General features: G+C 64.2%; 1 protein-coding gene across 1 annotated transcript; it reads right to left on the bottom strand.

Moving 5' to 3' along the window:
• Nucleotides 1-641: 641 nt before the first annotated feature.
• PCP4L1 (Purkinje cell protein 4 like 1) lies at nt 642-12,107 on the bottom strand. The gene is made up of 3 exons (XM_059718218.1): nt 11,913-12,107; nt 3,206-3,260; nt 642-2,285 (listed from the first exon to the last, which is right to left on the bottom strand). The coding sequence occupies exons 1-3, from the start codon at nt 12,021-12,023 to the stop codon at nt 2,143-2,145; spliced, it is 309 nt and encodes a 102-aa protein (XP_059574201.1). The 5' UTR covers nt 12,024-12,107; the 3' UTR covers nt 642-2,142.
• Nucleotides 12,108-13,510: the final 1,403 nt, after the last annotated feature.

Consider the following 13,510-nt stretch of genomic DNA (forward strand, 5'->3'; position numbering starts at 1 on the left):
TCAGCAGGGGCCTTAAAAACCCTACCCAGAGGCCAGACTAGGGCTCAGTCATGCTCCCAAGCATCCCATGAGCACCATGCTGGCAGTGGCAGGAGGGACCCGGTGCACTTTCAGCCATCACATGTGTACGCTTGTCCCTTCAGCATGGGACATTCTGGCCCATGGCCCTCCACCAAGTGGCGGCAGCTCAGCTCAGCTCCTTTCTCTGTTCCCTTCCCATCCTGTAGCCACATACTTCAGGGCCACTCGCACCTCTGCCCAGTGGAAACCCAAGCCTGACCCATGTGGCATGTGGAAGGCAGGGGCCAGGCTTGTGCCTGTCTCAGAGGCTGAGACAAGAGTCTCCCCAGGCCAGCTCCCTGGCAGGAACCATGAGTGGCCTATAACAGGGAGAGAGAGCTGGCATGTGGCACCAAGCCGAGCCAGAAGCGCTCCACGGGGCACTTTCCTCAGAGCCCCCTCTTACCAGCACCGCTCTGGCTCGTTTGTCCCAGGCTGGCAGCTCCTGGCTGTGCAGCAGGTTGGGGTGAGAGCCCTGGCGCTGCCCCTGTCTGCAATGCTCTACACCACCCAGGTAGAGCCAGCTCTGGGCCCTGCTGGGCACCCCCAAGCTGAACCATGAAGCACAGGCCAGGCCAGACACCGTTCCCAGAAGTTTTATTATTTAAACATGCTAAAAGACTCAGTCCTTGAAGCAGCAGGGGCTGTGCCGCAGGGTGGGGATGCCTCCCCAGGACCAGCCACACTTGGAGTGGTGCAGTGGGCTCCGGGGGCTCAGGCTGCAGGCCCCAGCATGGGAGCAGGGTGGCTGTCCAGCTCTGAGGTTGGGATGGCCAAGGCCTGAAGTGCTGGATGCGGGAGGCCAGAGTAGGAGGGGCAGCTCCGTGCCTGCAGCAGGGGCACAGCAACAGGTGGGAGCGGGGCAGGGGGTATGGGGGCCATAGCATTGAATCTGTAGGCCCCAGCTTCTGCCCAGTGACAGCTCACAGATGGGGCAGGAGAGATGGGGGGCACCTGCCAGCTTTGGGAGCCCCTGGGCCTGGAGCTCAACAGCTGCCTTCGCTGGAGGGACTTGGTGCCTGCATGGGCACAGGCTGCACAGGACAGCATCCCAGACTCCCGTGCGCCTCCAGCCCTGCTGTGTCCAGCCTCGCTCTGCTCTCTCCACCTAGCCCATCTCCTCACCCACCCCTCTGCCTTCTGCTCCTGCTCTCTCCTGGCTTATTCTCCCCCCTCCAGGCTGCAAGGGGCTGGGGGGCACTTTCTCCACTCTTCCCTTTGTGGGGGGTGGAAAGCAGAAGGGCCAGGCTCCGTCACACACACACACACACACACACACACACACACACTGGGTGGGGTAGGGAGAAAGATGCTCTGGTCCTTTGATTTCCACCATTGCTAACACAGTGGGGCTCGGGGGGCAGGGGATGCATCCAGCTCCAGCCAGCTAGGATTCTGGCCCAGGGCCTTGATACTCCACTGGGCTTTGCACCCTGCTTGGCTCCTGGATACAGCTGCCCCCAAGGCTGCCAGGGCTGGCTGCAGCTCCAGGATACCAGGCACCACCAGGAAAAGTGGACTTGCCCCTGCTCAGCACTGTATAAATCCAGCCCCCTCCTGCCTAGCCCTGAGGATAATGGGGGCCCCGGAGACCAGGTGGGTCCCCCCTGGCTGGCCTGATGGCGTGAGGGGGCTAGGTGCACCACAGCACCGTATCCTTCAGCTGACTCTAGCCCTGTGCCCTTCTGGCTTGTGCCCCCACCTGCCTCTAGTCCCCTGACCCTGTCCAGTACCCCTTGGCTCAGGGGCTTCCCCACAGCCTGCCTCTGCCCAGCTCTGTTGCCCCACAGCAAGAGCCCCCACCAGGTCTTGCCCCTCAGGCAGGCTCAGGCAGGAGGGGCTTGGCCCAAGGACCCTCCCTGCCCTTGGCGGCTGTGGAGTGACGTCATGGCTGTGGGAGAAGAGGGCACGGTGGCTCCAACGTGGGTGCAACTGGGTGTGGGGAGTCCCTCAGCCCAACTCGGGGGCATCCACCCCTGCCGGATGTACAGAGCAGCAACACAGCAAGAGCCTAGTCTGGGGGCGGGATGGCACAGGGCAGGGCAGGGGCTGTGCGGGGGCATGGGGGGCAGAAGCAGCCCCTCAGGGGTTGGGGTCCTTTTTCCGTTTCTGGAAGCGGCGGAACTTGCCCTGGATGGCCAGTGCGGCCTTCTCGGTCTCGGGCGCGTTCAGGTCTATGTCAATCTCCTCCTCCTCCTCCACCTTCTTGGAGTCCCCGGCCTTGCCTGCAGGGAGAAGCAGCCGCAGCAGTAGCCACGTGGCCCCCACCTCCCAAGGGCAGGGCACCGCACTGTCACGTGCCCCATGTGGGCACCGGGAACCAGGCTGAACAGGGCAAGACCCACCAGACCTACCATGTCCCCCAAAGTACAAGTCACCTGGGCCCCTCTCCATGTCCCCAGGTCTCTGGGGCTTTTGTCCACCACATCCGTGACCCTGCACAGCCCACGCCCCCACCCCGTTTTCCCAGCAGCAGGCTGCACCCAGAGGCATAGCCAGGGGCTACAGCACCTCAGCTTCTGGGGGGTGTAGGGTCCAAGGAACACCCAGGCTACTCCTGGGCCAGAGAGAAGCATGCACAGGCCCTGTGGGCAGCCTCCTGGCACATCCCTGGGCAGCCCCTCTGGTGTGGGGCCCCAACCAGTGCCCAGCCAGCCGCATAGTGCCCAGGCCCCAGTGACTTCTTGCACATCCTGTAGGCCAGGGCCAGGATGGTGCTGTCGCTCCACATTCCCCTCGTTAGCATCAATGACCGTAATGGGATGTGGCGGCACAGGGAGCCCTGGCCGCAGCTGATGGACAGCCTCGGTCATGGGGCTCGTGTGGCCAGAGGGTCACTGTCTTCTGTGCAGTTCCCCAGGCTTCTGCTGATGTAGCGTTGTGAGCTGTGCCATAGCAAACACCACCCTGGGCACCCCTGACTCCACCCACAAGCTGCCTGCCTTGCACTGCAGCTCCAGGACTGCTGGAAGGAGAGAGGCTGCACTGGGTAACATGCAGCATGTCCTGCGCTGCCCCCTTGCTCCGTGCAGCAGGGGACCGGGGCCCTTTCTGCTGCCTTTACTGCAGGGACAGATCTCTCAGCTCCACGGACAGCACCTGTCTGCCAGGGCAGCTGAGCTGGAGCACCGCCCACCTCACTCACCTTTCTGCTGGCTGCCGGGAGCCTCAGTGGGGGAAGGCGACGCATTGGAGCCGAGCTGAAAGGAGAGAGGTGCCTGTTACACGTGCTGCTCAGCCACGCGGCATGCATCCTGTGCACAGCAGCCACAGGGACTGCATGGGAATCCCTGGAGCAGGCAGGAGGCCTGGCGAGAGGAGCCACGTGGCCCCTAGAAGCTCAGGCACTGCAGGGGCTTGTGCCCCGATTGCAGTGCCCAGGGGCTGCCACAGTGCCCTCCTCCAGCCAGACCCCACAGGCCCCAGATTCTGCCCAGCAACTCCATCAAAGGCTCCTGTAGCGCAGCCACGGCACACGCCCGCTTCAACCTGCAGAGCTCAGCTGCCTTGGCCCAGCTGCCACGTGCAATGCACGCACGACTGCCCCGACATCCCCGCCCCACCCTGCAGCAGGATGCCTGCAGCCCCCATCCCGCAGGCTCGGAGGAGGACGTGCTCCAGCAACTCCACACGAACTGGACTGGCTATGTGGGGCAGAGAGCTGGCAACCCCTCGCAGGGGGTACTGGGCTGGGCAAGCTGCTGTGTGACACTCAGGTATGCAGCATCCTTCCCTTTGCCCCAGTGGGTGGCAATTTGGGCGTGCAGGGTAGGGGCACCGACTGGCACCACACCAGGGCTGCTGGCTCCGGTGCAGGCTGTCTTCCCTTGTGCTGTGCCTGGCGAGAGCTGCCCCCAGGTGCTGGGGATTTCCCACCTCCCCGTGCCCACAGGCTTGGAGTTGCCCTGGTGGAAGCCAGCAGCTGGAACATGCCCTGCCAGTGAGCCCCACAGCTGGGGACAAACGTGTCCATGGGCAAGGCAGCAAAGGCTGGTCCACCCTGCTAGATACAGAAAGGTTTTCTATGCGGCTTGTTCCTAGGGATTGTCAGTGGCTTCCCCAGACTTGGGCTCGTAGCCAGCAGGCCCCTCCAGGCCCATGTGGCAGCTTGTCCTGTCTTCACTTCCCTCCTGGTCACCCACACATGCAAGTCAGTGTCAGCAGGGCAGACCCACGGCCCCAGGACCTGATTGGAGATGGGCAGAGCACAAGGTTCAAGGAGCCCGGACTACTCCCTCCACCCAGCCATCCTGCGTGGTCTCTGCCTGCGCCACCGCGCTGGGAGTCATGTGCCATTCCCAGAGCCAGAGCCCACAGGGGCCCTGACAAGACATGGCAGCAGGGAGGGCCAAGGATTCCCCTCCATCAGGGGATCAGCCCCAGTGCCCACAGGGCTGGTTGGGAGCACCACCACAGCCGCGGAAACCGCCGAGCCGGGGTTAGACACCAGTAGCATCAGCACTGCAGGACAGGCACAGGGCTGTGTACCCAAGCCCTCCCAGAGCAGAGACCCCAGCCATCAGGCCTGTGCCCCAGGGAGCAAGTGCCCCACTGGTGCTGCACAAGGCAGGCAGGGGACCCCCAGCATCCCTGCCGCCAGGAAGCAGCAGGCAGCACAAAGTGGACAGAACCGTACAGGAGGAGCTGCCTGCAGCAGACCAGGGGCAGTGAAGTCCTGGGAGGTGAAATGAGGTCAGAGGCCTGGGCTGGCCCCACCAGCCCTGGCACACTGGCCCATGCCCTGCCCCTGGTTATAGCCCAGTACCAGGACTGGCTGGGAAGCTGCTTGCAGGATGGGGCCAGCATTATGCCACGAACCTATTACTAGCCCGTTTTGTTACCCTGCTCCTGGGGCAGTGTTGTTATCAGAGCCCAGGGCTCCCCGATGGCCCCGGCATTGCTCAGCTTCCCTCCCGTGTACCTGTGGCTGCTGGTGGGACCCAGGTCCAGGGAGACCCTAGGCTGCCTCCGACGTCCAATTGTTTCCTGTGGGACACCCCAGAGGACTGCTCCAGCCCCTCCCCAAGCTGTGGGGGCACAGGGAGATGACACAGTGCCATGGGAGCCCCCACCACCACTGCCTGCCCTGCCCCAGGTACCCCATGAGGAAAGGATGGGCCTGCCCCCCAGGCAGGAGCCCCCACAGCCTGTCCCCGAGGCACCCCGTGGGAAGAGGCTGGGCTGCGTGGTGCCCACCGCAAGCAATTGCTCCCTCCCCAAGCAGGAGCACGAGACCCCCCTGCTGCGTGCTGAGCTGCTGCTGCGCGGCGCTGCGGGGAGGCGGCTGGCTCCCAGCACAGCCCCTTTGTTTTCAGGTCACGTCCGTTCCCATCCCCGCTCCCTCTAAAAATAGCATGACGATTATTTTTGTTTTCATTCCATTGTGGCTTTCCGCGGGTCACGAGCTGGCAGCTCCCCCGTGCCAGGCGGGCGCCCCCCCTCAGCTGCCCAAGGGGCTTTATTGGCACCCCCCAGTTCTGCAGAGACCAACCCTGACCCCCAGCACAGCACCCCCTCCCCGCCTACAGCGCGCCATCCCCGACACGCGCCAGCCAAGCCACACGCTGTGCCAGGAACTCCTGCCCGCGCTGACCGCGGCAGCCAGGTGGGGCTGCCCAGAGCCTCCCGGAGGCTGAGCCAGGCGTCTCCCAAGCTGGCGGTGCAGGGAGAATTCCCCGGCTCGGGGCCAGGCAGGCAGCCTAAAATGGAAGTAAATGCAAGGCATAGAATCACCCCTGCACTATTTTCCAGCCCAGTGCTCCCAGGCACAGTCCTCTGGACCCCAGCCGTGCCTGCTCCTTCACTGCCCACCCCCAGGATCCAGAGCTACCTCCCACCTCAGGCACAGCTGCTCCCCTCCTCCAGGGGAAGTCACCCCAGCCTGCCCTGTCCTGGACCCCAGGTGCCTTTGTCACCTGGAGCCATTTCCATGGCCTCACCCCGAGGTGGCAGCTGCAGCCTTGCACACAGCACTGGGGCCGGGGGTCCTGGAGCAGATCAGCCTAACACACACAGCAACCCCCAGCTGGCGAGTGAGCCCCATAACCCCTCACCCCCAGGGGAGCCCAAGGCCCTGGCCTGCTGCTCCTGGATTGTCACAGCACCTCTGGCTGGGAAACACAAAGCCCCTGCCTGAGCCTTGCATGTGTCATGCCCTGGCCAGCAAGGGGAGTCCTAGACATCCCTTGCCCCATCCATGGGCTGCAGTCACTCAGCTGCATGGGCACCAGAGCCCACAGGCAAAGCTGCAGCTGCCAGAGCTGCAGTACAGGCTTGTGAAGTCATTGGCAGCCACCAACAGCAATTTGCACCCATGCTCCATGAGGCGTTGCACCTGGAGCTGGGCATCCCCATGGATCCATGCGGCACCACAGTGCCCAGGTTGGGGCTGAGCCGAGGGCTCCACTGCACCAACCCTGCTGCTTCCAAGAGCAGAGGGACTTGTCACATAGCCCAGCCCAGGCCTGCACAGCTCCCCCATTGCACCCAGCCCCATGATCTCCCTGCAGGCCAGGAGCCTCCATCATGCCAGGTCCCACAACCCCACCCTCTGCCCCAGCCAGGAGCCCCCTGGCACTGGTGCCACAGGTCTCTGATGGAAGTGGGGCTCCCCATTGCACTGAGCCTCATGGGCACCCCAAGCATCAGAGACCCCAGCAATAAGGCCCCTGCCCCAGTGTATGCACCATCTATGAGATATGCCTGGCCTGGGGCAGCCCAGCCAGCCCTGCTGAGCTGCCCCTAACAGTGGGGAGCAGGGGAAATACTCTGCACTGGACATGGCTCTCCAGGGAAAACCTATATCCAGGCCCCACTCACACTAGGCATCACAGACCCCTAGAAGGGGCCAAGGAGAGGAAAGTACTGAGCTGGGAGCACCAGGCCAGCCAGACTGGGGGGGCAAAAATACATGAGGACAGCACAATCTCACAGAGCCAGAGCAAGGCTCTCCTCTGGGCAATGTTCCCCAACACTGCAGCCCCAACAGGAGAGAGGCAGGGCACCAAGGGTCCCTGGGAGCAGCTAGTCACAGCTCAGCCCTCAGGGTCGCCCACACCCCTGGCCCACGTCCCTCACTGCAGGGGTGCTGCACCTGAGCCAAGCAGCTCATTGGGGGGGGGGAGGGGGAAAGAGGGGCAGCAGGGTCCCCTTGGCAAGAGAGGGGCAGGACCCTCCTGCTGCTCCCTTGCAGGCTGGGTACACCCCCGCCCTCCCTCAACCTGCTAAGCTGCTCCGTGCAGCAAGCAAATCTGCCTTCCCTGGAGAGACCCTCCTAATTATCCCAAGCCAGCACTGCGCCAGCACTGCCAGCTGCTGCTGGAGATGCAGCATCACTGCATGGCAGGCATCCCTCTCCCTGCATCACAGCCCTGGTGCCCCTGGCTGTGTGGCACAGCTGGCATCTCCCCACTGCTACCTCTGCAGCTTCCCTGCATGGGAGGCGCCATCCAAATTGCTCCAGGCACCAAAGAGCTCTCCCTGCTCCCTCACCAAGAGGCTCTCCTGGGAGCTGCCCTTGTCCACTCCTCACAGCACGCACTGGTGCAGGGGCAACCTAGTTGCAACCCACCCCCTGTCAGGGCTCTCCCTCAGTCCCTGGGACAGCAGCAGTCTAACACCTTGGCTGGGGCTTGCCACCGAGGCAACCCCACCTCCCTTCCCCACAACAGTAGCCTCCAGGTAGGATGCCCATCACCCCTGGGCAGGCTGGTGCAGGGTGCCCATCAGCCCCAGGGTGCAGCCCACTTTGGCCACAGGGATGCACCAGTGCAGCAAAGTCCGCAGAAAATGCAAGTTGGGGGAGAGGGAAGAAAAAAGGGAGGAAGGTCCTTACCCTAAGGGGGGGTTGCTCTGCCCAGGTCGACCCTTTCACCCCATGCTTCAGGCCCCCCACAGCAGCTCATGGCAGGGATGACCCCAGGCTGCATACACAGGCCACCCAACATACACAGGAACATAGACACAGACACACTAGTTGCCACCACCCCCAGCATCCACGGGAGTAGAGGTGCAGCCTGGCCCCAAAGAAGAGCCAGGAGCAGAACGCAGGAGCCAGGCAATTACCCTCATAGTGAAAAAATGTCCCCACACCCCATAGCTGCTGGGCTGCTCCAGCAAGAGCCTAGGCCAAGGCACACGTGGGCTGGCACTGCTGTTCATGAGGGTTGTGGGGATCACAACAGGAGCATTGGTGGGGTGGGGACAACTCGCAGGCAGGGCCAGGGGCCAGAGACAGCCATCTCTGGTCACAGGCAGGGCCAGGTACCCCCTCAGCCAGGATCAGCCCTGTGAGCCCTCACCTGTCCTAGCCCCAGTGATGCTGGGAGAGCCAGCCAGCAGCAGGGGCAGGCACTTGCACAAAAGCCACCCCCTGCTGCATCTCCACTCCTCGTGCCCGTGGGTCCAGTGCTGCCAGCTCTGCCCAGGCTACCTGCCCCCTGGGGTCAGAACATAGGCAGGGCTCTGCACAAGGCCCTCTCCCAGCTCTGCCAGGCAGATGCTGCACCCCACAGGCAGCTGCATCTCTGTGGTGCTGCAGGATAGGCAGAGCTGTGGACATGTGCCTCCCAGTCAGGGCACCAGCACTCCCTGCTATAGCGCTAAAGCAGAACCAGCAATTCCAGGGTCACAGTAGGCCACATGTGCAGCTGCTTGGAGTATCACACAGCAGCGAAGACAGTCACCTCCTCCAGGACCAGCAGCACAGGAGGCTGAGACTCCCCAGCAGCTATGAGCAGTACAGGGTCTATGGCCCAGTAGCAGAAGTCCGCAGCCTCACACCCACCCCTTCCTCCATCATAGCGCATGGCCCTGGCAGCAGCCCGAGGAGCGAATCAATGCAAGCAGAAAGGGCCCCATTAGCAGAGGCAGCATCCTCCACTCCTGGCACATTTCCTGCCCCTAAGGACAGACAGTACCCAAGCTGCCAAGTCAATGGCGCGGCCAGACCAGGTCCCAACCAGGAGACGCAGGCTGCCCATCTCCAGCCTGCTTGGCACCAGGTGGCTGCACCATGCCCCCAAAATAGATGCTGCTGCCAGCACTGCAGGGCACAGCGAGCGTTTCAGCTTAGGCATAGAGGCTGGCTCTTCCCAGCCCATACCCTTGGCCATCAGGGGCTCCAGGCCTGGGCAGCCAAAGTCTGGGGCCAGTTCTTGCTAAGAGACTTGAGGGCCCAGAAGATTCCCTGCACTCCCTACAGTGCTCAGAGCCGGGTCCAAGGACAGCTAGTGAGACACAGGGGCTCTCCACTGTCTCCAGTGGAGCTGGAAGAAAGACCCTGCCTGCATCTGCCTCTGTGCAGCACCAGCACAATGGGCTCCATGCCTGGCTTCAGCTGAACCTCTTGGCTCCACACCAGCACTCTTAGGTATGTGGTGCCGCATCACTGAGGGGCTGCCCTGCTCTCACCACAGGGGGCAGGGACAGGCCGACAGGCAGGTGGGACCTCTAGACTGCACGTTCACAACAAACTGCACCACAGGCTGAGGCAGCCCGTGCACAGCTGCATGCCCAGGAAATGCTACCATGCACTTCAGAACTGCACACTGCAAGGCAGCACCCACATCTCTGCACAAGTTGCATGTACCCATGGCAGGGGCATGTCTGCAGCCACTGCCTGCCTGGCAGGATGGAGAGCATACCCCACCTTCCTCTGCACCCTGCTCACCTGCTGCCAGCATGGTTTGGGGCAGGGCATGCCTGCCTCCAGCAGAAGCGTAGAGCCACACGCAGCAAAGTTTGTGAGCAAATCAATTGGCTGAACATCGCACTGCATTGCTGGAAACAGAACAGGCAGAATCACCATCCCAGGCCTCAAGATTCACCACCTAGGACCCACAGAGCACCCCTGGTGCACTCAGGTGTCCTGGCCAAGCTCCAGGCAGAACACGGAGCTCACAGCAGTGGGAAGTTGCATAGCGGAGCCTGTCCCAAGTGGTTGCAGCTTCTGGTCCCAAGTGCTGACAGGGTCCCAGCAAGCTGCTTAGCATCACCATCAGCCACCCGAGGCAGGAGCAAGTCAGCCTCACCGCCTGCTGGTACGGTGACATGGGCCAGCCGGGAGCAGGCCCCTACCTCAGGCTCAGGGCCCCAAAGCAACTGGGGGATTTCTCCCCTTTCTGGCACAGGGTGCTGCCAGCAGGTACTGGCCCCATGTGGGGAAGCCGTCTCGCCCTACCCAGTGCTGTCTCGAAGAGACTGTGCCCAGAGGAGGAAGAGGTGCGAGGCAGCTGTCCTTGTGCACAGGAGCCTGGCTAATCTCTCCCCCGACTACAGGGCCCGGTACAAGCATCCCAATCACGTCCTGCCTCTCATGTGCCCTGGACCATTGCAGCTCCAGCAGCACCTGAATGCAGCCAGTCTAGTGCCCTGGGGTAGAGTCCGCCTGTTCCCATGGAAAGGCAGAGGGAGCCCAGGGGAAGGGTAGAGCCCACCACCATTGGCGCGTGGAGTTCATGCCACGGACAGCACAACAGGACCAAGGCAGAGGGGTCCACGGATGGCACAGCAGGAGAGCCAGCCAATCAGGATCAAGAGACAGAACTGCAAGGGAAGAAAGTGAGCCAATCACATCACAAGAAAAGAGGCTAGGAAGGGGGGGGACAAGTGGCCAGCAAGGAGTGGGTGCCCCTGGAGGGAGTCTGCAGGAGGCAGGGAGGGGCCGGAGCCCTGCACATGTGACCCAGGACCAGGCTGGGCCGGGGAACAGGGCTGGCAGCGGACATTCTGCCTAGGACCTGCAGGCTGGAGTGGGGGAAAACGTCCTCTTCCTGCACCTGGGCTGAGAGGAGGGAGCTGGGAAGGGCCCAGGGACATCTCAGGTCAGGGCTGGTGCAGGGGAAACCCCACTGCAGCCAGCTGAGTGGGGGATGCAAGAGGGAGCCCTGCAGAGGCAGTTTCTTCCTTGGACACACCAGCCCTGCCTGGGACCACAGCAGCATCCCTCCCTGCCCTGCCGGCACAGCTCCCCTCTCCCACAGAGGACTGCGGTGCCTGGGGGCTTTTGGCCCTACGTATGTACCTGCAGGTCAAGACACTCCAGCTCCACTAACAGGCCAGGGCTTGGCAGCACAGTGCTGGCCCCAGCCTGCTCTGCAAAGCACAGGGTGGCTGGATGTGGTGCCCAACCCTACAAGGTCCCATCTGCACAGCCCGCCTGCAGGCAGCACCGAGGGAAGGTCTCACCCGCTTGGCGCACAGAACTCAAATAGCCTAGAGCCTCACTCCCCACCCCGGCAAGTGGGGTTTCCCAGGAGCAGGGGACGCTCCCTCTGCTCCATGCTGCTCTCTCCCTGCTGCCGCGGGGGCTGGAGTCACCGAGCCGGGAGCGCTGGAACCAGGATGAACTGCAGCCCGGCAAGCTTGGGTGCTGGCACTGCCACTAGCCAGGAGCCAAGGGTCACAGCCCACCTTGCCCTGCCATGCAGCCTGGGGCCGTGGCCAGCCACCGGGTGCCACTTAGGATGCCCAGCAGCATCCCCAGCAGGGTGGAGCCCACCCGACTGCCGTCCTGCAGCGCTGGCTGGGGCAGGACCTCATGCCGGGAAGCCTTGGAGCCCAGCCAGCGGGGACTTCCTGGAGACCAGGGCCAGCAGCACCCCAGACCCCCGGCCCCGGCTCCTCGAGTGATGCTGCCACCCCCAAAGAGCCCGGCCCGGCAGGGCCACCGCTCCCAGGGGCTCAGCCCCAGCAGCACGGCTCCCTCCGGGGGCAGGGCCGAGGAGACACCCTCTGCCCCGTCCCGTCCCCGCTCCGTCGCGGCTGCGGGGAAGGGAGGGGAGACCCCCGGCCAGCCCGGGGCACCCGCCACCCGCGTCCCCGACGAGCGCGGGGCGCAGCGCAGCCCTCACCTCGCTCATGACGCCGGGCGCTGCGGGGCGCTGCGGGGCGGTGCGGTGCACGGGGCGGTGCGCGGTGCCGGGCGCTGCCGGCGGGTCCAGGCGCTCGCTCCGCGCCCTCATTTATAGCACGTTGCCGGCACCGAAGCGGCGGCCCCGTGACTGACAGCCGCGGGCAGCCAATGGCGCGGGCCCTGCGCCTGCTGCAGTGCCGCGCCGGGCCGGGCCGGGCCGCATGGACGGGGCGGGCCGCGGGCTGCGGGCGGGGGGAGCCCGGCACCGCCCCGCCCCGCCCCGCGCCGCCTTCCCGCGCCGGCCCCGGCCCCGTCCCCGCGCTGCTGCCCGGTCGGGGCTCGGGGCCCGGCGCCCTGCCCGCGCCCCCGGGGCCGCCAGAGGAGCCCGGCGCCCGCCCCGTCCGCTCCGGGCAATCGCGGCGCTGCCCCCGCACCAGCATGCCCGCGCCGGCTGGGGGAGCCGCGGGTAAGGGGGTGGGAAGACCCCCTGGGCAGCAGTGAGGGGTGGGGGTTGTCCCCCAGCCCCGGTGCCGCCTGCCCGGGATGCAGCCGGAGGACGGCTCCGTCCCGTCCTGCCTCTGCTTCTGGCTCAGGTCTCAGTGAAGGGGGAAGCAGCCGCCAGGAAAGCACTCAAGGCAGCGCCGAGGAGCGGGAGCGGAGGTGCCCGCCGCTCCGTGCAGAGCCAGCCGCCGCTGGGCCACGAGCAGCAGGAGCTGGTCGTGGGGCACCGTGCCAGGGCCTTGCCAGATGGGCCGGCTGGCTCCCAGGCCCCTGCCAGGCCCCCTGCGTCCCAGGCTCCAGGTGACGGGAGCCAAGGCTGCAGCTGCTGTGACTGTGGGCAGGGAGCTGTCCTCCAGCCCCTCCAGCAGGCTCCCATGCCCCTGCCCCATAGCTGCTGCCCACCCCCCGTCCTGTCCCACAGGAGTTGTTGAGAGCTGGAAGATTTTTCTCATTTTGAGCTGGCAAAAACTTGAGATAATCCCAATTTCCGCAAACCAGACTGGTGGCTCCAGGCTGTAGCAATGCTGCCTGTGCTATAGGCTAATCAAGCACTTCCCCGGGTCTGCTGCAAACAGATGCTGTTTCCAAACAATCGCTCGGGGCTATGGCGCTGGGAGCCTTTTCCATCAGCAAACTCGGAGAGTTTCCAAGTGAGGAGCTGCTCAGGGCCAGCACCGCCCCGAGCACTCGGGGTCCCAGGCATGCGGGCTTCTGACAGAAAAGCTCTGTGCCAACGTCTGGGGGGTCCAAGCCCTCCATCTGCTTCCTAAGAGGCAAATGCTCCCACAAGGAGCTGGAGCCCACAGCTAGAGACCCCAGACATGGCTGCTCCTGCATCCAGCCTGACCTAGTTGCAGAGCTGATCCATGCTCACAGAGCCCTGCCACTTAGCCTGGCTTGGATGAAGTGGTTCCCTTGCAGCCTCACCCCTTTGCAGTTGAATCTGTGGGAAAAGCTGCCTGACCTTCCCTCCAGCTGAGCCCTAGCACACATGACCCCTCCCCACACCCGGTCCTGCTGCAGCTCCTTGACCACCGATGCCCCAGGCCAAGGGCAAGGCCAAGGGTCAGGTTTGTGTAGGAGCTGCTGGCAGCA

The sequence above is a fragment of the Alligator mississippiensis genome, chromosome 15 (assembly GCF_030867095.1).
Source record: "Alligator mississippiensis isolate rAllMis1 chromosome 15, rAllMis1, whole genome shotgun sequence".
NCBI classification, from domain to species: Eukaryota; Metazoa; Chordata; order Crocodylia; family Alligatoridae; genus Alligator; species Alligator mississippiensis.